Here is a 21881-nt window from a genome sequence, read left to right as displayed (position 1 = left end):
CACAGCAATGTGGGCAGTATACCACCTCATCTCTTATTTTTGTCAAACACGATTTGTTGCTAATCTTCACCAGGGAGTGTGGGAGGAGAATCTGTGCATGTGTGTGTGTGTGTGTGCGTGTGTGTGTGTGTGTGTGTGTGTGTGTGTGTGTACCATAGCTCAGTTGTCTGCTTGTTCAGTATGTGTACTTATATTATAAGCCTACCAGGCAGTTTGGGGGATTTGTTGCAAATCACATTAAATCATGTGTGCGTTTGTGTGTGTGCATGTGGGTGAGTGTGTGTGCGTGTGTGTGAGAGGCATCTGTGTGTGTGCATGTGGGATTGTGTGTGTGTGTTTGGGAGTTGGGAGGCGGGGGGTTGTAAACATAATTATTCTCACCTGCACCTCTGTTTGTTGACTCTCTTGTCGTCCTCAATGTGAGGGTAGCTGTGAGAGATGTGTATGCATTTGTCTGTTTATCTTTCAATTCTAGTATCAGTTGCTTCAGATCAAGTCCCCCTTAGGAAGTCATGATTGTAATATTGACGTAGTGACATGAGAGTGGGCTGTAATGGGATTGTCATTAAATTATGGACCTTACTGTAAAGGACCCTATCGGTGTAGCCATCGTAACTAGCTCTCCTGGCTACACCATAACGTTATCAATATGATTTGTGAACTGCTGTACCGATTCTGCCGTTGAGCCAGTAGGATTAATAAGTCAATGATAAACACCAAACAATCAACCCACGATCAATTTGGCTAATGTCTCATAGAAGAATCTATAGCCCACTTTGAATGAGTGGATGGGTTGTGTACCCGACTCGCCGTTGTACATGTGTACCTCAGAGAGTGTGTGACAGCCTCCTTATCACCACCCACTCCCCTGATGAAACATCCCCATAGGAGAAGATCCACTGCCTCATCGTCTGTCGCTCTTTGGGTGACATAATAATGGCTCCATCCATAACAATGAGCGTGCCTGCTAACGTCTCTAATGTTCATTTCCCTTCCTGCGATCCCCCCAACGCCCCCTACCCCCCGAGCTTTCACCACTCATGTTGCTCTCAGATGTTGGATCGCTCAGTAATCACTCCAATATGGGGGAAGAATATCCATACACTATAGTCGTAGAGGACAAGCTCTTGTCCCCTCACACAGACACATTTCAGACAGGGCTTTTTGTACTGTTTTTTTACAAAGACAAACACAATTTTCAGTTAAATATACCAAGAAAATGGCTTCCACAGTGGCGTGCAATGATTGCTTTTGCTACTCTGCTCACCTGATCGGTGTCTTTATTGAACCCTGGTCCTGTAGCACTTTGCAGAACGTTCTGTTGTGGCTCCGGTATTGATTAAATTCCGCCTGACTGACGGATGATTTGGATCAAAGCGCCTGCTAAATGGCTCAATGCTAATGTACGCCCTGTTGTGTCGGCGATCACCACTCAAAGGAATGGGAGAATGTGAAGGTAATCGGCCCTTCTTTCCAAGGTGGAGACACCCAGGGCAGCTCACCCTGACCTGGAGTCATCGAGTCCTCATCTTGGCAGGTCTCCTCCTGGTAATGCCTCAAGCGGTCACTTTGTCTGACCAGATGATGCTGTGGTATCCAGCCCTGGTTTTCATTTGCTGCTAATAGCCAAACCTCCCCTCTTTCTATTAATCTTCTTCTTCCTCTTCTCATCTCCCAATCCCTCACATTTCTTTACTCACCCCTCTTTCCTTTTTTATTCTCCTTTCCCCCTCTTTCTCACACTCGTGTCATGCATGGTTTTGCATATGATTATGTAGACACCATAAGCCAATCTGTACCGAGGCACACCCACAAACTACACACACACACACACACACATGATTGCACATACACACAGGCACGCACACGCACACACACACACACACACACACACACACACACACACACACGCATGTATAAGCAGAAACACACACACACACACATTCTCCTTATCTGGAACTCTATCTCCCTTATCCATCTGCCACTTCTCTCTCTCTCTCTCCTCTCTCTCTCTCTCTCTCTCTCTCTCTCTCTCTCTCTCTCTCTCCCTCTCTACCTAATCTCTCGCTCAATCTTGATTCCTCTCGTACTCCCTTGAACTTCACTGGGTCTGCCTCAGGTGGGTGAACCCCAGAGGTTCTGTTTCCTACATACAATTACATCTCTCTCTCTCTCTCTCTCTCTCTCTCTCTCTCTCTCTCTCTCTCTCTCTCTTGCTCTCCCTGTCTCTCTCTCTTAGTATAATTCCTCTCACCTTCGGCCCCAAGGAGCGTGGCTATTTTTGGATTCTAGACAAATCTGGGACAGTGTTGCGGCGGGAGTGACAATTCCACATTAAAAGAAGCTTCAGTTGAAGAATGTGAACAAACGTCTCTACACACAGTGAGACAATGCTAAGTGGATTAAACATGAACAGTGATTTGAGCTCAATCACAGCATCATAAAGATAGGCAGAAGTGTTGTCTGTTCCACTTCTCTCTCTGTATAGTAATTGTGCGCTGTATGTGTGAATAATTGTGCCCAATGGTACTGCGGGGCGCCCTCAGTGTGTTGTTGCGACGGCCATGTTCCTCCCTCGCAGGCCTTCCCTAGTCAGCCGTCTGGTTCGTTACACAAACCACCACAGAGTATGGAAGAGTGATGAATGAACCGTGGGAAGTGTATGAAGTGTCTGACTAAAGGGCCTTGGTAAAAGGAAACAATAGCAGAACTATAGCAAAACAATTCATGCATCCTTGAATGTCATGAACGTCACGTCTAACTCGCTGGTCAATTTTTCCCGCTTCTTTTATGTTGTGTAGTCACGGTGGGATCATGTGATGTCACGTCGTGTGATGATATGATACGCCATTCATGTTTACCTATTTATTTACAGATTAACATTAGACTTGTTTTGGGAAGTAGTAATCTGTGTGTGTGTGTGTGAGAGAGAGAGAGAGAGAGGGGGGGGGGGGGGGGGGGGCAATGAGAGCCCGGGTCTTCCTAATCGTGCACTGTCCTTGGTGCTGAAATTATCAGGCAAACATGTACTCTAGTCTTTCATGTAACTTCTGAACCGGAAATCTCGCAGTTATTCTCTACAAAAACGAAGTCCAAAAAGGCTTCAAGGAGCTGGCCGTACGTCAGGTGCTTACGTAAAGCAGGTGCCACGTCATCTACGTCAACAAAATATCCGCCTTTTTTTTTTACGCACCCAGTTCGTTTCACCACCCACAATATGTGCCACACGCCGCATAGCTTATAGTTCAATTGTATCGTTTCGCCCAGTTTCCGACTTTCCGTTGCACTTTTGGTTTTCATAGTCACAAGCAGACGTTCGCAATGCGAACCTCCCATCTTCTATGTTAGCAGGGGAGATATTCTGTTGAACAATTTCACCAAAACAGTAGTAATGCCAAATGCTTCCCGCATCGAAGACCTAGCTCGGCTTTGGTATTGTGATGAAAGGGTTCTTAAAATAAACCTATACGGGACTTGGTCGAAAGTGACAAGACGCTACAGTAACGTCAACTTAAATTGTGACCGAATCTTCTTGCAATGTTTCCTAAGAGCTCCTGTCGAGAAACGCTTCAAACCGAAAGGCCACGGTAAGATTATGTTATGTTTGTTCAGGCTATATCCCATAGGCCTAAATGATGTGACTTTAACGTGACTTTATCTTTACCGAATGTTGGGGAGATGTCGATCAGTTATTTGACTGGCACGTTGACGATTTGGAGGTATTGGCCTCTTTTCCGATTATTGACGTAGCCCTTTTTAAACCCACTGTATTGTCGAAATACTGACATGCGCTGTATTACTTGAGCACTGTAGAGAAATGACAAGGCTCATTGGTTCGCCACTCAATGTTGTTCATGTCGCACTCGAGAAAGTACCAATAAGTTGATTTGATTGGACTATCGTCTGAACATCACTATTAACATCTTCTCTTGAAACAAATTCCCCGGGGCACGTTCAGGTATTATTGTAACGTTGATCTAATTCCTCCATCGGTTCCACAAACATGTTACAGCACCACCAATGTTCAACTGTTTATAATGGTCTCTCTCAGCCCTACAATCTGTTTTATTGCGTTAGATTCTTTATGAACATGTTTCTCCCTCTCTCTTTCTTTATTATTTATTTATTTATATCAACGCACACGCACACACACACACACACACTAGGGTTGGAGCATTTTATTGATAGTGGAAGTCATCACTGTTATACTAGTTGTTGCAAACCTCTGTGTTGCTCAGTAGAGGTAATGGGTTTTTGATGTCTTCATCAGCTATTCATCAGCTAAGGATTATGACAAAGGCAGAGTAGATGCCGAATGACAATCTTCTGTTGTATTGTAAGGAGATATATTATCAGCCATGTATTGTCGCTCAAAGTCCTCTTTGGATTGTTTACCCTCTAAGCGTCGCCGTAAACAATGTAATTAATGTGCAATGAAAAGGCCTAATATTCGTAAAGTACTGGACACTAACATGGCTCCGCCTCAGACCCATCATTTCGTTATAATACCAACACTGTTGCTAAACATTTTAACATCTAACAGCGTTCTGAGGTGTAGTCTCTGCTTTTCCTGCCACAAATTTGTGGTTCTGATGATAAATCTTTGTTTTGGCCATGAATGCTTTCCATATGAACTCATTAATTAGGACCTAGTTTGGCTCTCTCAGTAGCTGTGTCGAATCTGCCAAATTTGAATTGGGATGCATCAACCGTGTTTGTGTGTTTTTCTCTATGGCTTTGCATTGAATTTGAAAAAAGGAATCCCAGTCTTTTTTCTCTGTATTCTGTTATTTAACTTGGTGCAGGAACGCAATTAGTGATCAAGGATCAGGAAATTGGCTTGACGCAAAAACTTGTTACATTTAATTAAATTGTAGTGGAGACCACTGGATAAAGTAGATGAGTGAAGCAATGGGGTTAAACCCAAATTAATCCTATTTCTCTCTTGTTCTTTGTGCTGGAATTTGTGTGAATGAAATGGACAGAATCAAACTGAATCATACAAACCAAATTATATTGGCTAAATCATGTTGATGGCACTAAGCAGAACTGAAACATTCTCCCTAAAATCATACATCACAAATCATACTTTCTGGTGCATTGGTCCGAGCCCTAATATCTACTGGTTAAAGCAGTTGGGGAGAGAACATCAAATCAGTTTTTCCGGAATTCACAAGTCAAATAATGAGAAATCAATCCAGTCCCGGTAAAATTACGCACGCTTGAGGATCTGTCCAATCAACCTTTGAGAAAAGCTGCTATGAAATCAGGCATTTTTGGTTGCAACACTCATAAAAACAACTCCTGAGTCGACTGCATTAATGAAAGATGAGCGGGTTGATGGGTTGGAGGACAATTCCTCCCCCTCCCCCTCGCCAGGTTAGCCGTCTGTTTGCTTTCATTCCCCTTTCCTTCCCATCACGTTTGAGCTAATCCTGTAGAAACAGGATTAGCCTAGCGCCTCCCTGGAGGGATTTAGGGATAGCCTGTTGACTAGTACGCCGCAGAACGACCACCGCATGTCTCACTGGTTGACATGTTGGTTGCGTTGTACCTGGTTCGTCTCGTCCCTTGTGCTCTCTCACTCATCAGATCTGTCTTTCTACCTTTTCTTTCCCTTGGATACCAGGCCTGTCTTCTGTACCAGCAAGGAGATGGAGAGGGTGGGCGGTTGAAAGCACAGCAGCAATATAGGGCAATGTGATGAAGACGTTGAATGAAAGGAAGTTTGTGGAAGAACACATTGGTATTTAACAGCTTTTCTCTATCTGAAATTGAGGACTGTTGAAGAGGAGGATGCGATGAAGCTATAGTGTGGTATATGGTACCCACAGAAGAAGTTAAAATATTGGGTGTTGTTAAGCATTTGGAAAGCTGCAGTCCATGTGTTCTGGAACACAGAAGTCAGAGGTTTGTTCTGAAAAGATTTAATTGAGGACGCCTGACTCTTTTATCCGTTTGAACTTCAGCCAGGAATCAAGTCGTATCCATCGATTTTTAAAATGAGTACTTCTCCGAAGTCTCAGAAAAGACCAGATTAGTTTGAGGACGCTGTAGACTCCTCTTCCTCAGGCTCGAAGCCCAGATTCTTCTTACAGTGGTTCTTAAACTCCCTCACAATGAGCAGCCTCTTGTCCCTCGGACCCGTTTCCTCTGCCCTGCTTCGCACGGCGACCGGCACCGCCACCACAGGCGACAAACCAGCACCCCCTGCCAAGGGTGCCTTCACCCCAGACGGCTCTGACGACGGGGACAAGGAGAAGGACCAGCAGAAGGAGCTGGCCCTCTGCAAAATCCAGCACCAGGCCTCTCTGTCCCACCTGGTGGAGGACCACTTCTGGATGGGGAGCAGCATGGTGGCCTCTCGCTGGAGGCTGGGATACATGGGTGAGCCCTGCAGGAGTGTAGTGCAGTGTGCTGTAGTTTCTTCTTTTTCTCTTTTATGGTCAGGAGAGTGGAAACACTGAGGAAGAAAGGAAATGACCATTGCCATGTGGTTAGTGCCCTAGTGTCTCTCGGGCATAGTTTGAACTGAATAATACATCGTATTGTTAGTGTAACACTTGTACAAGGGCGGGAAGCGTTGTCACTGTTATCGATGGTTGTTGTGAATGATGTGGCGGAGTATGTTTGTGTATGTGTTTAAGCAGGGCAAGTTGTTGTTGGTGCAAAATACTTCAAACAAGTGCAATTCACAAAGCGTGGTGTTATTTATTTTGGTACGTGTATCCATATTTGGCAGGATGCATATTCAGGGTCACCATCTGACAGAAGATCCTGTCAAAAGGAATTTTTGAAAAGTCTTCTGAAAGGCTTAAAAAATAAAAACGTTATTAAAGGTGTGGTTGTGGGAGTGTGGGTATGTGTTTGTGTGTGTGCTATCCACCCTTCACATATGGAGCTCAGACTATTCTCCTGGGTTTAACCCAGTCCCAAACTCCCCCGTTGCCCATATTTTAACATTTATTTTTAGCCGGTCTGAACTGTGACGGCCCAGACACTCGGGTCAGCGGGACCACTGGCCAGTTGTTCCTCATCTCTCTTCTCTCTTTTTATGTGCCTGCACACTGCCCTTTCTCTTTCAAACAGAAGTATCGATGTGTTTTGTGCGTACTTTGGCTCCCGCCGTACTGGTGTCGACTCTGTACGAGTGTCCAATAAATCATAGAGCTCCTCTGGTTTGAACCGCAGTAGGCCACAGTAAACACAATAAACGACAGCAACTATCTTTGTTTTTAATCTTTAATGTTGTCATCCTCCTGGCTCTGGTCTCATATAGTTGTTCCCCTGACTGTAACGCTAAGCGCTATAATTCACATGACGAAACACATCATGGCCTATTAACCTCGTAGTGGGGATAACAGCCATTTATCCCTGGTTTTAAACCTCCACATGCGCCTTGCTCACAACTCATTTAAATATACTACCACATTCTCCGCCGTATCTTCTCCACACACTTTAACCCTGGCTACGTTACCATGGCAACAGACCCAGGCCCCTGCTTTAGTTGGAGAGAGAGATTTTGCTCCTTCTTCGTCTCTCACTTTCTTCCTTGATTCCGTCTCCTCCCCAATGGAGTGTCCTGCCACCTCATCTTGCCTTACTTCCTTCCCACACTTCCAAGTCTTGATTCCTCTCTTAACTCCATCTCTGCTTTGTTCTCTTGCTCCTTCCTAGGCCCTCTCCTCGCCCCAGGGGTAGGTATGGCTCCCTGCTCCACATTCCCTCACCCAGCCGGCAGCCCCCTCCCCCCATTCCCCCATCCCCCCCCCCATTCCCCCATCCCCCCCCATTCCCCTCACCCCCCTCCTTGTTATAATCAGATGGCCTGTTTACGTTCAACATTGTATTTTTAGAAATCTGTGCTGAAGCCTTTAGCACAGGCCGATAGCATTCCACACACACACACACACACACACACACACACACACACACACACACACACACACACACACACACACACACACACACACACACACACACACTCTGTTTGCTAATTGGTTGCAAGTGTGGTGGTTATTCAGGCTCCATCAGTGCTCTGTAGGCTACGGCTAACCTTTTTATCAGAGACCAAAGTGGGTCACTGGCTATTTCTTAAGCAGCTTCTAAGTGACTAATTGTCTTGTGTTTGGTAACATGTTTGTAAGGATTACCATCTGTAACCTAATACCTGAACCCTGATGTATAACGTAATCTACCATAGTCGGTCATTAGTTGTACATTCGGTTTGGGAATTACTTGAGGTGTGTGTGTGTGTGTGTGTGTGTGTGTGTGTGTGTGTGTGTGTGTGTGTGTGTGTGTGTGTGTGTGTGTGTGTGTGTGTGTGTGTGTGTGTGTGTGTGTGTGTGTGTGTGTAAGACAGAAGGGGATTGCATCCGCTCAAGCTTGTATACCACCAATGTGTTACATCAGGTCAAGTCAAACGAAATGTCATGACTGGGTGCTGTACTTTGTATACGTATCTATGTGATTATCCAGAAGAATTAGATGATGGTAATGGATTGATTAAAGCAATCAATTAGAAAAAAGATCTTATGTTTTTGTGTTTTATTTGCAATTTGGCTGGGCATAATTTAACATGAAAACAAATGTGTGTGTGTGTGTGTGTGTGTGTGTGTGTGTGTGTGTGTGTGTGTGTGTGTGTGTGTGTGTGTGTGTGTGTGTGTGTGTGTGTGTGTGTATATATATATATATATATATATATATATATATATATATATATATATATATATATATATATATATATATATATATATATATATAGAACAATGAACGGTCCATTATTCACTAAAGTAAGAATGAAAGGCATAACTTTTTTCGATATGATATTTAAAAAATTCATTCAGAATATTCAATTGGGTTTCCTGATTTATCATTGATAGAAATGTATTTGGTAGAGACTGAATCATTTTTGATCCTAAATCCATAACTATGAACCGCTGGCCTGGCTGAAATATATAACCGCTGGCCTGGTTGTCTGTCAGATGTAAATCTTATGTCTAAGTCAATAATAACTGCATCTATTGTAAGCAGACGTGGTAGATACGTCATTGATTGCATGCCTTGGTTTTCGCTGTGTTGACGAACCCGAGTCGCTAGGCAATTTGATATTGACGTGTCAAGATCACAACGTGCAGCATCCAAAATCCATCCAAATCAAAGGAAAAGCAGGATTTCAAAGCCAGTTTTTGATTAACGTCACAGGGTCACTGTTCCCCGATATGACTGGTGCGGCGGATGTATCTGGGGATGATTGTATTGGCCGTTGTGTGTGTGCACCATAGCTTAGTTATCCGCTTGTTCAGTGTGTGTACTTTTATTTATTTATGAATCACAGTGATTCTCACATTACTGTTGGTGTGAAAGAGAGGGAGGGGGGTGGAGTAGAGTCAATAGGAAAGAAAACATGCAACAAAACTACATTTCATATTGAGGAGTGAGAAGACACACACACACCTATTTGCGCACACACACATGCATGCACACGCATACACACACAAACACTGCAAGTTGCAGCCAGAATGAATGGCATATTAGAGTGATCCATCATGGCTGTTGTCCAGCATTTTGTGGTCCTCACAATGATGTCAGGGAGACAGAAGACCCCCTGGCGCATTCCCCCTGGCTGAGAGCAGTCTGTGCATCTGAAGGTAGCACAGGTGATTAGTATCCACTATACTCCTGTATTGCGGCCCCCAAGCAGCCAGTGTGTGTGGGGAAGCACACGTGGACATGTGCGAGCTCCGTGCAGAATGGCACACAACCTCTGACTTGTTAGAGCATCAGTTAAAGGCATCCCCATGCTCCCCCCCCCCCTTCAAAAAAGGCTGAGGAAGAGTACAAAAGCCATTGGTCCAATTATACAGTGTGCATGTCTCCTCACTGTCTACTCCCCTACACGGATGGCACCAATTAGATCTTTACTTTTCTGTTCTCTCTCTGGGCATCCGGCAAATGTAGAGAGCCACTGTTGTATTTGCTGTCGGACTGAAGCCACAAAGTGGATTAGGGACCTCTTGTTCCAGGGGCCGTGTTATATTGATCAGCATTCTCCCGGCCCCTGGGTTCTGTTTCTCCCTGTGGTGTGTGAACTAGGGGTCGTGCTCAAGATGAGGCGCATCAGAGGAGCCACGGCCTTCCCTGCAGGCCGTTTAGATCTCTCCCCCGTTCTCTCTCCCTATTTTCCTGCTCCCTCCTTCCACATCTCACTTCCACATCATCCCCCAAGGCTAGCAAGATCCTGTCAGCTTTGACAGCCATTTGCAATCTCGTGTGTGTCCATCCGTGCACACGCGTGACTGTGTGAGTTAGTGCGAGTTGATGTGCTGCATCTTTGTCTGTTTTTTTTGCAAGCTCTCCTGACTAGAAAGCAGATGGAAAGATGACGAGTGTGTGGATGCAATACACACACACACACAAACGCACACAAGCACACTCACACAGTGTCGCCTGACCGCTGTGTGTGCTTCAGTTATGTAAACACATTCTGTCCGTCTCTGCCGGAATGACCAAGAGAAGAGCGTATGTGTACTCCTATCCCCAGCTGACTCTCTCCATCTCCCTGTCCCCGGTGTTTTCTCCTCACAGTGGAGAAATGCATGAGCTGCATGCAGACCGGGACCCAGATGGTGAAGCTGCGTGGGGGGTCCAAGGGCCTGGTGCGCTACTTCTACCTGGACCAACACAAGTCCTGCATCCGCTGGAGACCCTCGCGCAAGAATGAGAAGGCCAAGAGTGAGTAGCTCCACCGGAGTCTTGTCATAAAAAAATCCTCCTGGAAAAAAATTACTTTAAAGAAAGAATTCAGCAGCATTCAGTTCCGGAAGCCACTCCATGGGGTTATCATTTTATGACGGCAATAATGTGTTTATATTGCACAAGTTGGACAGCTCTCTGTCATGATACTGAATATTAATGTTTAAACCCATCATTTTCAACCCATGGTGGTTACCATCATCCTTGGCTTACTTAGAATCATATGAGATGTCTGTCTTTAGGCCACAAGTACTTCCAGCAAAACGCCCACACCAGTGGCTTATTAATAAATCAAATCAACCCCTAGGATCATGTTAATGCCTCAAGACATATCCTTTTGAGTGCATCATGAAACGCCTTGTAATTCCAGCCCAATAGATGCAACTGAAGCTATATATTGGATAGGAAAGGGAGGGATATGTTTCAGGTAATTAAATATATATCTCCCCAATTGAGTAAAAATTACCCCCTCCCCTGCAATGCTTTCCTCCACGATAGCCATGTTTGTAGTCCTGGTGCGTTTGAGTTGTTGACGCTAAGCCAGTGAGTGTGAGGGGTACAAGGGCCCAGGGCTCCTCCTCCTCCTCCTCCTCCTCATCCTCCTCCTCATTCCTGGGTGGCTGCTGTCACGGGAGCTAATAAGCTGCTTAGCCAGCCTCAATTATTCATGATGTTGGATCGGCTCCTGCACTGTCTTTAGCACACAGTAGAGGCAGTGGAGACATCGAGAGGCACCACCTCTTGGCAATGTGGGACGTTGTTAATTGCTTTAGTTGTTTATCAGGTTAAAGTTCCAACGACTGGCTGCAGATGGCTTCAGAATTGCTAAAAAATAATGGTGATTTTATATTAATTATTATTATTATTATTATTACTTAATTTTTACGTTTTTTTCTCATGGCCAAAAATCTTAAGCAAACTCACTTAATTACCATGTCTTTTTAGATGTACCACCAATAATATTGTAGAAAATATGTTGGAATTGGCATTTTCTTGTAAATAGCAGATGATGCCTGCGCATACAAGACTAACTGCATAGCCTACGTACCGGCCCCTCCAACGAGTGGCCTGGAGCGGGGCAACACATGGCAACGCCCCGCTCTCTCTAGTGGCTGCTTGTGGAAATTTACCACTTGGTCAATGGAAGTGCTTAAAAACTCAGCCCTGGAGTGTAAAGCAGTCCCGTCAGGCCGTTTATCAGAGGAGACGGCAGAAGTGACAATCAATTCAACGTGCCACTGCGAGTTGGTCAGAACACAGGCACCGTTTACATTAGGCCTTCTACCGTCTACTAAGACCCTGGCCCCAGGGATTATATTCAATCTCTCTCTCTCTCTCTCTCTCTCTCTCTCTCTCTCTCTCTCTCTCTCTCTCTCTCTCTCTCTCTCTCTCTCTCTCTCTCTCTCTCTCTCTCTCTCTCTCTCTCTCTCTCTCTCTCTCTTATCATGGACGTAGTGTAGGACGCCCCCCATTAACCACATGAAGCTCCTCACTGACCTGGAATAAAGCACGTGTCACGCCGTCGGCTTCCCGTGTTAATTATGATCTCTGATACGAGAGACTGAAAGATGGCGGTTATTCCTCTTCATTTACACAGACCACAGACCATGCTTACTGCATATAAACTGCTAAGACTAGAACCACCACATGAAAGCCTGTATTGAGCGTGATCACATTATCTGCTTCTAGGGCTAATAAATCATTATAATTTGCCTGCTAACGGATTCTGTGTGAACATTTCGAGGAAGAGAAAACAGCAATTCCAAGAGAACATTTGGATTCTGTCTTGTTGTCCTTGTCGATTAAGTGCTTGGTTTAAGTGGAGCGAACCCACCCGGTCTTTGACAGCAGCTCGGGCGGAGGAAACTTGAGACTGAATTATAAAGTAAACAAAATAGAAATTCAGAATAAATATCTTGTTGCGGTTGCAGGGGTCAAGGAAAGAGGAAATGGAAGAGGAAAAGTGATTTTGATCACAAACAAGTGTCTACAAATAAAGTGATGCACAGTCTTGTTAATAAAGTATTGTTTAGTTTCCACAATCAATATTGTATTCATTTGTTATTAGTGGTAGTGCGTAATGGTACATTGGCGATCGGATATTTCAGCAAAGTGCATTATACCTTTTACAGCGGAAGTGCGATCACCAAGGTAATTGATCGTTTGGCTGCTTCCGAACTGGTCTTAGTGGGAGTAGACCTGTAGAAGTAGTGTTGGACTCCACATTGAGGGGAAAATATCGCAGGCCTTTCTAATTTTCCAAGATCAGAGGTTAGATGGATCTCATAGACTCAGGCATATGACAACTTACACAGGCTATTAAAAACATGCTTTTGAAATGAAAAAAAACAAGTTTTATCATTACAGTCACACCAACCTTTTATGGACTTTCAGGTGATTTCTGCATTATCTAGAACATGTGGAACATGTGGTTTCAAAAGCGCTGCACATACAGTAAAAAAAATAAGAGAATTATATAGCCCATAATAGCCTACTTTTTGTCGCCATAGTGACGGTAGTGTTTACTTGTGTTGCACATAGATTATTATAATGGGTATAATAATGATTTTTGAGACAATGGGTTCTATCGAAATGTGGAAAGGCTTGAATTTCAATGCTTCACACATTAAAATTCATTGTAATATATTTGTGATGGAGTAAACATTGCCAAGTTAGGGTGTTGCTTCATTGGAATGTTCAGTTTCAAGTGATTTGTGTTACAAGCCTCATGCTGTTTAAAGCTCTCCACAAAGTAAAAAGATCATACCAAGACTTGTAAAATTACAAAATGTTATTGTCCATCACCAGGGACAGAAAATTGATCTTTGATAGGACTCTGACTATAATACCAATCAATCAACAACATGCAACAATTTACACATAAAAGTTAATAACAGGTGCACTTTATAAACATTCACCTCTCCTCCACATCTTCCCCTACCCGCCCTCTCCTCCAGTCTCCATCGACTCCGTCCGGGAGGTGTGCGAGGGCAAGCAGTCGGAGATCTTCCAGCGCTACTCGGAGGGCAGCTTCGACCCCAACTGCTGCTTCAGCCTGTACTATGGGGAGCACATGGAGTCCCTGGACCTGGTGTCCGGCACCGGGGAGGAGGCCCGCACCTGGATCACCGGACTGAGGTACCTGATGGCGGGCATCAGCGACGAGGACAGCCTGTCCAAGAGACAGCGCACCCGCGACCAATATCCTTCACATGCATGGAGCTGGGGGACGTTTGGGTTGTTGTTGGATGGGGGTGGTTGTCGTGATAGGGATGGTGGGTGGAAGGATTGGGGTTGTTTGGGTGATGAAGGCGGAGTTGGTGGTGGCCAGGGTGGTGGTTTGATTGATGGGTGGGTTGGGTGGTGTTGGTAGGATGCTAGCAGGTGGTCGAGTGGTGAAGGGTAGTTGGGTGTTTTGGTTGTAGGGTTGGGCCCTGGTTTGGGTGCTAGGGATGGATGGGATGTTGGGGGTGGTGTTGGGTGCTGGGGGACGTTTTTCTTCCAACAGAGGAACATCCAATACAATTGTGTTGGATGTTAAACCATTACAGGTGTGTGGCTGCGTTTGGTTCATATTATAACCTTGTCTTTTATTGGAAATAATTATGATCGACATTGGGAAGTCAGGGTCTGGGGTTAAGGATGGTGATTAAGTCCCACTCCAAACCTCCACTGGGGGCTCAAAGGCAGTGGAGCAGAGCTAGCTCCTTGTTTAGTTTTCCACCTTAACCTGAGTGCGGTCGGCACGTGGCTGAAGACGACGTTCACGGAGGCGGATAAGAACGGCGACGGCACCCTGAGCATCAGTGAGGTCCTGCAGCTCCTCCACAAGCTCAACGTCAACCTGCCGCGGCAGAAGGTCAAGCAGATGTTCAAGGTAACCGCCATTAAGGACTGGCCCCGATGGAGTTGAAATAGCGCTGGTAAGCCTTGCGCGTGCTCCCCAGGGTGTGCGTGTTAACACAGGGACATCATCAGAGGTCGACACTGGGGTAAAAGAGGCAAGCAGGGGGGCAGGATGATGTAGTGGATAGGGGGGTTAGACTAGAGCCCAAATGTCTGCAGCTTACCTGTACACCCCTTGAGGAAAATGCCCGAATTCTTACCTGCCCCTTAATGACCTGAATTTATGCATTGGAATTCACCGCAGATTGCTTCGGATCAGAATGTCTGCATAGCCTCCAAAACATTGCATCGCTTGCTGTTGTATTCAATTAAATTTCACTTTCGTGTTGTTTATTTTTTGTTGAAGGTAAAAAAGCTGTTGTCTGCCTACCTTTTGAAACTGATATGTCTATCAATGATATAGAAAATGCTACTATTTACACATTTCTGCAGATGGTTGATTGGCATCATGAGAAAAAGTGTGTCTTTATTTGTCACACTCTCCACTGAGTGGAGAGGGCGGCGGGATCACCTCAAGCACCGGGCATCCTAATTAATGAGGCTCTGCTTCTTTCCTCTTTCACAGATTTAATGGTTTTCGTTAATGCCTCTTGTTTAAAATCAGAAAGACAAACAGGGCTTTTCTATTCAGCCACTGGAACTTGTTTACATAATTTAGACATGATTAAAATTGAAGAGCAAGCGGCCTTCTTGGCTCTGACTGTAGAAAAGTCTTAAGACACAATGTTTCTGTTTGGCTCATGAACACCAAACATCAGAAGTTACACCGCGGCACTGGGATGTGCCCACGCAAAAAACTCTCCCACTTTCGGGTTCTCTCTCCCCGTCTCTCTCTCTCCATCGCTCTCTGCCTCTCTGTGTCTGAGAAAGAGTGTCTGTTTTGGTAGCTGGAAGCGGATGTCAGCCCGGCCTCAGTATTAGAAACGCTGCTTGGAACAACGACATGACCGGTATGAGATGGAGAACAGAGCTGGCTGCAAGCGCAGATCAACGCTTGGCATTTCCTCGCCAAGTCAGCCACTTTGCAACTGTGGGTTGCCTGTGTGTGCATAGTGATAATACTGTTAATATAACCATTCAGGCGTGGTTTGACTTTAAGTGGGTGTTGGGCTGCCATCTGTCCATTTGGAATTTCTTTGTTTTATTGCGGGCAAGGTTTACCAGAGACACTGTCCTATTGTTTTTTTTATCGATGACAATTTTATGCAGCATAGTGTTTATGCTACCCAAGGCATTGTCCTTAAAGGGTAATTCCGGTGTAAAATGGATTTGGGATATGTTTTGTATGATAACGAGTTGAAACGTTCGTTTTGGAGCACCAAAAACGTATATATAGACGCTTTCTTCAGTTGGCTGTTTTTAGCCGATTCTATCAAAACGCTATAAACTTGGAACGATGGGGGCACTGGTTATGGTAAAAAGTAAATCGCTATTTTAAACCACTTAAAAGGCTAAAAGTAGCCCGACACTTCTTTGGTAGTATAATAAGGGTCTTAACATTGAGAACTTTGTAAGTGTACAGATCGTTTATTAAAAAGGACATTTTATACACACAACACCATCAGTAGATTACCCGTCGACGCCAACAATCTGTACACTTACAAAGTTCTCAATGCCTCGTTTTATATGTTAAGACCCTTATTATACTACCAAAGAAGTGTCGGGCTACTTTTAGCCTTTTAAGGTTTGGTTTGAAATAGCGATTTAGTTTTTACCATAACCAGTGCCCCCATCGTTCCAAGTTTATTGCGTTTTGATAGAATCGGCTAAAAACAGCCAACTGAAGAAAACGTCTAAATGCGTTTTTTGTGCTCCAAAACGAACGTTTCAACTTGTTATACAAAACATATCCTAAATCCATTTTACACCGGAATTACCCTTTAACAGCCAAAAACATGTTTTTTTGACTTTTGACTGTTAGTGTTGTGCTCGGCTCCAAATGGACTACTCTGAATGTCCTCGGTGGAGAATGCTGGTTTTGTTTTTCAAGTTGAATGTCAGGTCTTGTTGTGTTCAGCCTGTCGCGCCCCGTTCCATTGCGTCCCCTCATTCATCTGACAATTCTTTTCAGTTGCTGTGAGCCAGAGGCCTTCAACTTCGATCAACCTCCAAATATTCAAAAGCAGAGCAGCTTTTCCGTTGACTTTCTGGACCTTTTGTTCCTTTTTTTTTATCAGCGTATGAACTCAGTGGAACACTGTGCTATCACCTTTGTGATCATTTTTTGGTCGAAATGTTGCTTGTTTGGAACAGCTTTTCTCTTGAATCCTGACTTTTGCCAACTGTCAGTAGTAATTGATCCAACAAATAGTTTGTGCACGGAAATACCTGATGTTTCTCTCAAGCTAATTATAAGTTCTAAGGAAGAAATGTTCTTTGTTCGGTGGAAAGGTCAGAGAAGTCTGCTTCACTCTGAAAACATCCACTTTGTGCAGAAAAGTACACAAACTTCATCCAAACTGACGGAAAATGGAACATAAACATCCTGGCATTTGAACTTGGTACTCAACCCTATGTTTTCTCGTGTTCTGAAAATATTCCTGTGTCCCTCATACTTCTCCTCTGCATTCGGTTTAATCATCCCCTGAACGATACCTATAGAGTAAATTCTATCCAACTGAACCATGAATGGTGCCTCGATTGCAAATGTGTGATGAGGACATGTCAAAAAGCTCTTACTTTGACAATGGACATGGCTGAGACCCAGAATCTAGCCTTGCTGATATCGCTAATTCTACCGATGTTGCAGCACTTCTCTTCCCGCTAAGTCCCCCTGCTATGCGCTGGAGATATACCTGGGGGGTTGGGGATTAGCTTGTTAGCGAGTGGAGTCGCTAGCCTAGGAAGGAACAGTCTCAGAACGGGTTCCATCTAGAGGAGTTAGTCAGCTGGTCAGCTCTAAGCCTGCTGGCCTAGTGAGGTTTGTCCCATATGGTGTGGTTTGTGGACAGATGGCCCCGGGCTGATTTGGTGTAAATACCAGGCACAATCCGACTGTGTTGAACATGGGAGGGGACCAGCGTGTTTACAAATCTGCTCTGTGGACCTATGGCTTGTCCTGCCTCCAATCAGGAGCAGTCTGAAATGACTGTTAAACAATCAAATTGTGTGAAAAAAAAAAGAAGTTATTCAGCAATTATGTCTATGTGATTTATGGGTTCAAGTATCTGCTGTTCGGCTAATGTAGATAAATCAGATTGGAGTTGCTGAAAGAAAAACACTGATTTGTGGTGTGTATTTTAGAAACTGCATCAGTCTGCACTACTTGCGGACTGATGCAGTATATAAACTTTATATTTCACTATTTCGTGTTCATGCCTTTTAGCAGACATGTTATCTACATTGGCTTTCACTGAACTCTCATGTCATTAATTTTCACTGAAAGTTTGGGGGTTTGGCTTGGGCATCAGGCAGAATGTTCTCCGACTCTTCTTGGAGTCGGAGAACAAATCCCTTCAGATGCGACACCCACCTCCTCCCTAGATTTACTGCCTTAATAGTGGCAAGCAGGCTTTTGGTTTCAGAGATTATTGGTGCTGCTGAGGGTGTACGCGGGGCATACAGCTCAACACACAGGTCCTTTTCTGCTCGGGTGGGCGCCTCCTCTGGAGGTATTACTCTGGATTCAGCATGGCTCAGTGATCACCGGGCAAGGGTAGGCCACCGGAGAGATCTACTCAATGATTTACCAAAGGCCGAGAGTCCCTCGCGATGAGGAGAGCGATCGGAAAGAGAGCGGGTGCTACTGGTACGGCGGCTCCCACTGATAAATTAATCCAGATTATCTGGAGGGGCTGAAGCGACGAGGACATGCTAACTGCTTAAGTGCCCTCCTTCGTGCATAATGAATAGGAACGAATGAGGCTGGATTGATGTGTTCTGTCCAAACAGAGCGGGAAGGGGGCTGCCCGTCTCTGGCTGCTTTATGTAAACCTCCGGGGGCAGAGCTGCCAGTGAGTGTCTCCCCCACTTCCTGAATAACTTGTGTTGTGTTGCTTGTGTTGTAGACTTCAACTGTGGACCCCAGTGTCATGACTTTTTAAACAGCCGTGCACTCAAAGTGCCACGCTGGAGTCGATTTTAGCCGCTACCACAAAACCATAATACACAAGGCATGCTTATTTTTAGGATGATATTGCAAACCAAATCAGGTTAAGAGTTCAATTTAATCTAATGGTCTAATGGATGCGTCTGATGGAAGCCAACACCTGTTTCCAGTAGTGTTAGAGCCACAGTGCGAATGACACCATGTACGCCCCTGTGTGCGTGCGTGTGTGTGTGTCCCTCTGTGATTATTGTGCCATGATTGTGTGTGTTATTGTATGTTCAGTTCATACCTCACATTGCTGCCAACCTCCTACCAGTGTGTGGACGTCATCTCTCTACAGTAGCACCGTAGCCTCTGGTGCTGGCCAACATATTGAGGCAATAGACTAACAGTCAGCGGCACGTCCAAAATCTGCGACTTTATGGCCCCCCATAGACCCATTCCAAGACGGAACCATAATGAACAGATTGTCATTACACTCAACCAAATGGTCGCAGCTAGAGCTGGGTGGTATTGACAAAAATTGCAATCACAATGTTTCTGAACATCTGTGAGGTGTAACATCGGCCTAATGTTTATTGGAAGGTTGGCAATGTCTTAAGTCGCCCAATGCAATCATTGTCCATTCTACTGTGTTAAAGAAGTTCAGTGTGATTGGAAATATATCCAATGCAATGTTACGTTAGGCCAAGCACCAGGACGCCATCACCAGGCGTCGCTTGGCTTACCTGCCGCAAGCCTAACCTGGCGCAAAGCTTCCATGTCGCCTGGCTTGCATGTTGCAATGTTGCATGTGATGCTAGGATAATGCGTCATAATGTGTTCGCTAGGCTAACGTATTTGCTAGGCTAACCCATTGCAAGGGTTAGTCGTCGCAAGACTAAGGTGCTAGGCTTTCGCCTTTCTAAACTTGGGCGTCGGCAGGCTAAACGTTTTCCAGGCCAAGGACCCCCAAACTGATGGACGGGGACCTCCTGCTTATACAGGGCTCTCAAGTCTCACGCATTCGGCGTGAGACACACGCAATTCAACCCACGCACACGCTCACACGCCACACTTCGTATATCTCACGCAGAGAAATTACCAGGATAGCGCCCACCAATTTGGGCCGCTATTTAACAGTGGAACAGGTAGGAATCAAATGGGTTTCCTGTACATATCCAGACATCCTCACAGACACTTTTAAAAAAAATGTGTGGCAGAATTTCAAAGTCGTCCGGGATTTTATTAAAGCCTCATACATGTTCACATTGATTTTGCGTTGCGTTTCTCTGGGTCGTTCACAAACTAGTTAGGCTCCGCCCTCCCCTACTCAGGTCTGTTCGCTTTGCATTGGTGGAAGTGAGTAGGGGGAGTGGTTAAGTAGAGCCTTCAGATTGGACGGTTTGCCATACTTAGTTACTGTCATGTTTTGTGTTTATTTTTTTACCCTTATTGTTTTATAGAGACAAACACTAACAAATTTCTCTTACAGGGGATTGATAAAGTGAAATCTATTGAACAGAAAGAAACACTTGGTCATACTTTACACACTTTACCACAGCATTGGCATACTGAATGCCACAGATATATTTTAAGCATTGGACTGAATGCCACATAAATATATAATTATGTTTTTGCATGTTTGCAACGTTTAAAAGTTCACGGGAAAATATATGCCTCTGCTGGTGTTGCTTAAGCCAATAGCCTTTTGAGGCAGTGTTGTTTCTGAATATTAGTGTTAAGGGCCAATAATGCTTACTATCATACATTAGTCACCATGTCTGTGGACACATTTGTGTCCGTTCCGTCCCCCCCGTCCCCCGTCCCCTTCCCCCCCCCCCCCGCCGACAACATCTCACTCTGAACTTGGTTCAAAACTTGAGAGCCCTGCTTATATATTGTATAAAATTGTGTTTTATATTAAACTGGTTCTATAGTACCATGTATAAATGTACCTTGTTATTTTGTATTCAATACTAAGATATGCAAATAATACACAGGTTCATATATTCATGTTTTTATTTTAAATGTGTAAGGTACAGTGAGTAGGGTGGCCATGCCACTGCCATTCATAAACATAACATAATAAACTGATACCTGCCAAGATCACCAATGTCTGGCAATTGCATGTAATCATGCATAAAAGCTATTCAAATGGACGTTTTTAATACATAAATGTGGAAACGAAAATAAGTGATGTTTGTAAGTGTCTTTCTTTCACTCCGCAATTTGTCCGGCAACTTTTCAACCCCAGCGTGTCCGGTTGACTATTTCTCTACTGATCGCTTTTTTTCCCGATAATGACCGGCGTTCTGTACATTATCCCTTACATAACAGCACTCTCTCTCTCCCAACAGTCTTGGCTGCGCACTCTCATCCAAATACGTATTGTTTTCGGCGGAGGAGGGGGTAGATATAAAGACCGAACGAGAAACTGACATCGCTATGCTGTCCTTCTTCTTAATTGGAGCAGCAGGAAGAGAAAAGCTCTTTGCTGGGCTTTCATTAAAATCAAATACATAAAAATGACGCAGCCAGTCCAGATGTGTCAGGTGTGCGCCCTCCTTTTTTTTTATATTTAATACTATTGTATAGCACCTGCGGATTACCTTTGGATGTGCGCACCAACCCTCTTTTTAGGTGTGCGCGAGAGACATACGAACGTACACTTACCACTTTTAAATGCCATATATATAGTACATTCGCATGATAGGAATAGATCTACTCCGATTAGAAATCGGATCAAAAGTCGCCATGTAAACGCGGCAAGTGTGTTCGATTCATGTTAATGTGTATTTAAAGACATTTCAATTTGTGTAAAAATGTCTAATCAACCAAAACCTTCGCGACCCCCCTGCAGTACCTGGGGTCGCGGACCCCCTGTTGAAGACCTCTGCATTAGACTATCACACGTTACCAGGCTTAAGACTCCCCGAGCCACAAGTCGCTAGGCTAACGTTTTATTTGGCTTTCTTGCGTGCAGGAGGCGGACACGGACGACAACCAGGGCACGCTGGACTTTGAGGAGTTCTGCTCCTTCTACAAGATGATGTCGACGCGCAGGGACCTCTACCTGCTCATGCTCACCTACAGCAACCACAAGGACAACATGGACGCCGACGACATCGCCCGCTTCCTGGAGACAGAGCAGAAGGTGAGGTAGCGTTCATGTGCAGTATGAGTACGTCTG

The 21881-nt window shown here is 44.7% G+C and overlaps 1 protein-coding gene across 4 annotated transcripts in view; it reads left to right on the top strand.

The window, feature by feature from the left end:
* plch2a (phospholipase C, eta 2a) overlaps positions 1-21881 on the top strand; it is a 130452-nt gene that overhangs the window by 77302 nt on the left and 31269 nt on the right. For all 4 annotated transcript variants that reach the window (XM_079741428.1, XM_079741430.1, XM_079741429.1 and 1 more), the window contains exons 3-6: positions 10588-10734; positions 13713-13956; positions 14503-14632; positions 21675-21845. In XM_079741428.1, coding sequence (XP_079597554.1) covers positions 10588-10734; positions 13713-13956; positions 14503-14632; positions 21675-21845 — 692 coding nt within the window. The remainder of the gene's footprint in view (positions 1-10587; positions 10735-13712; positions 13957-14502; positions 14633-21674; positions 21846-21881) is intronic.

This window comes from Pollachius pollachius (genome assembly GCF_949987615.1).
Source record: "Pollachius pollachius genome assembly, chromosome: 8".
NCBI classification, from domain to species: domain Eukaryota; kingdom Metazoa; phylum Chordata; class Actinopteri; order Gadiformes; family Gadidae; genus Pollachius; species Pollachius pollachius.
The sequence above is the reverse complement of the archived record's forward strand: the minus strand, read 5'-3'. Positions and strand labels throughout refer to the sequence as shown.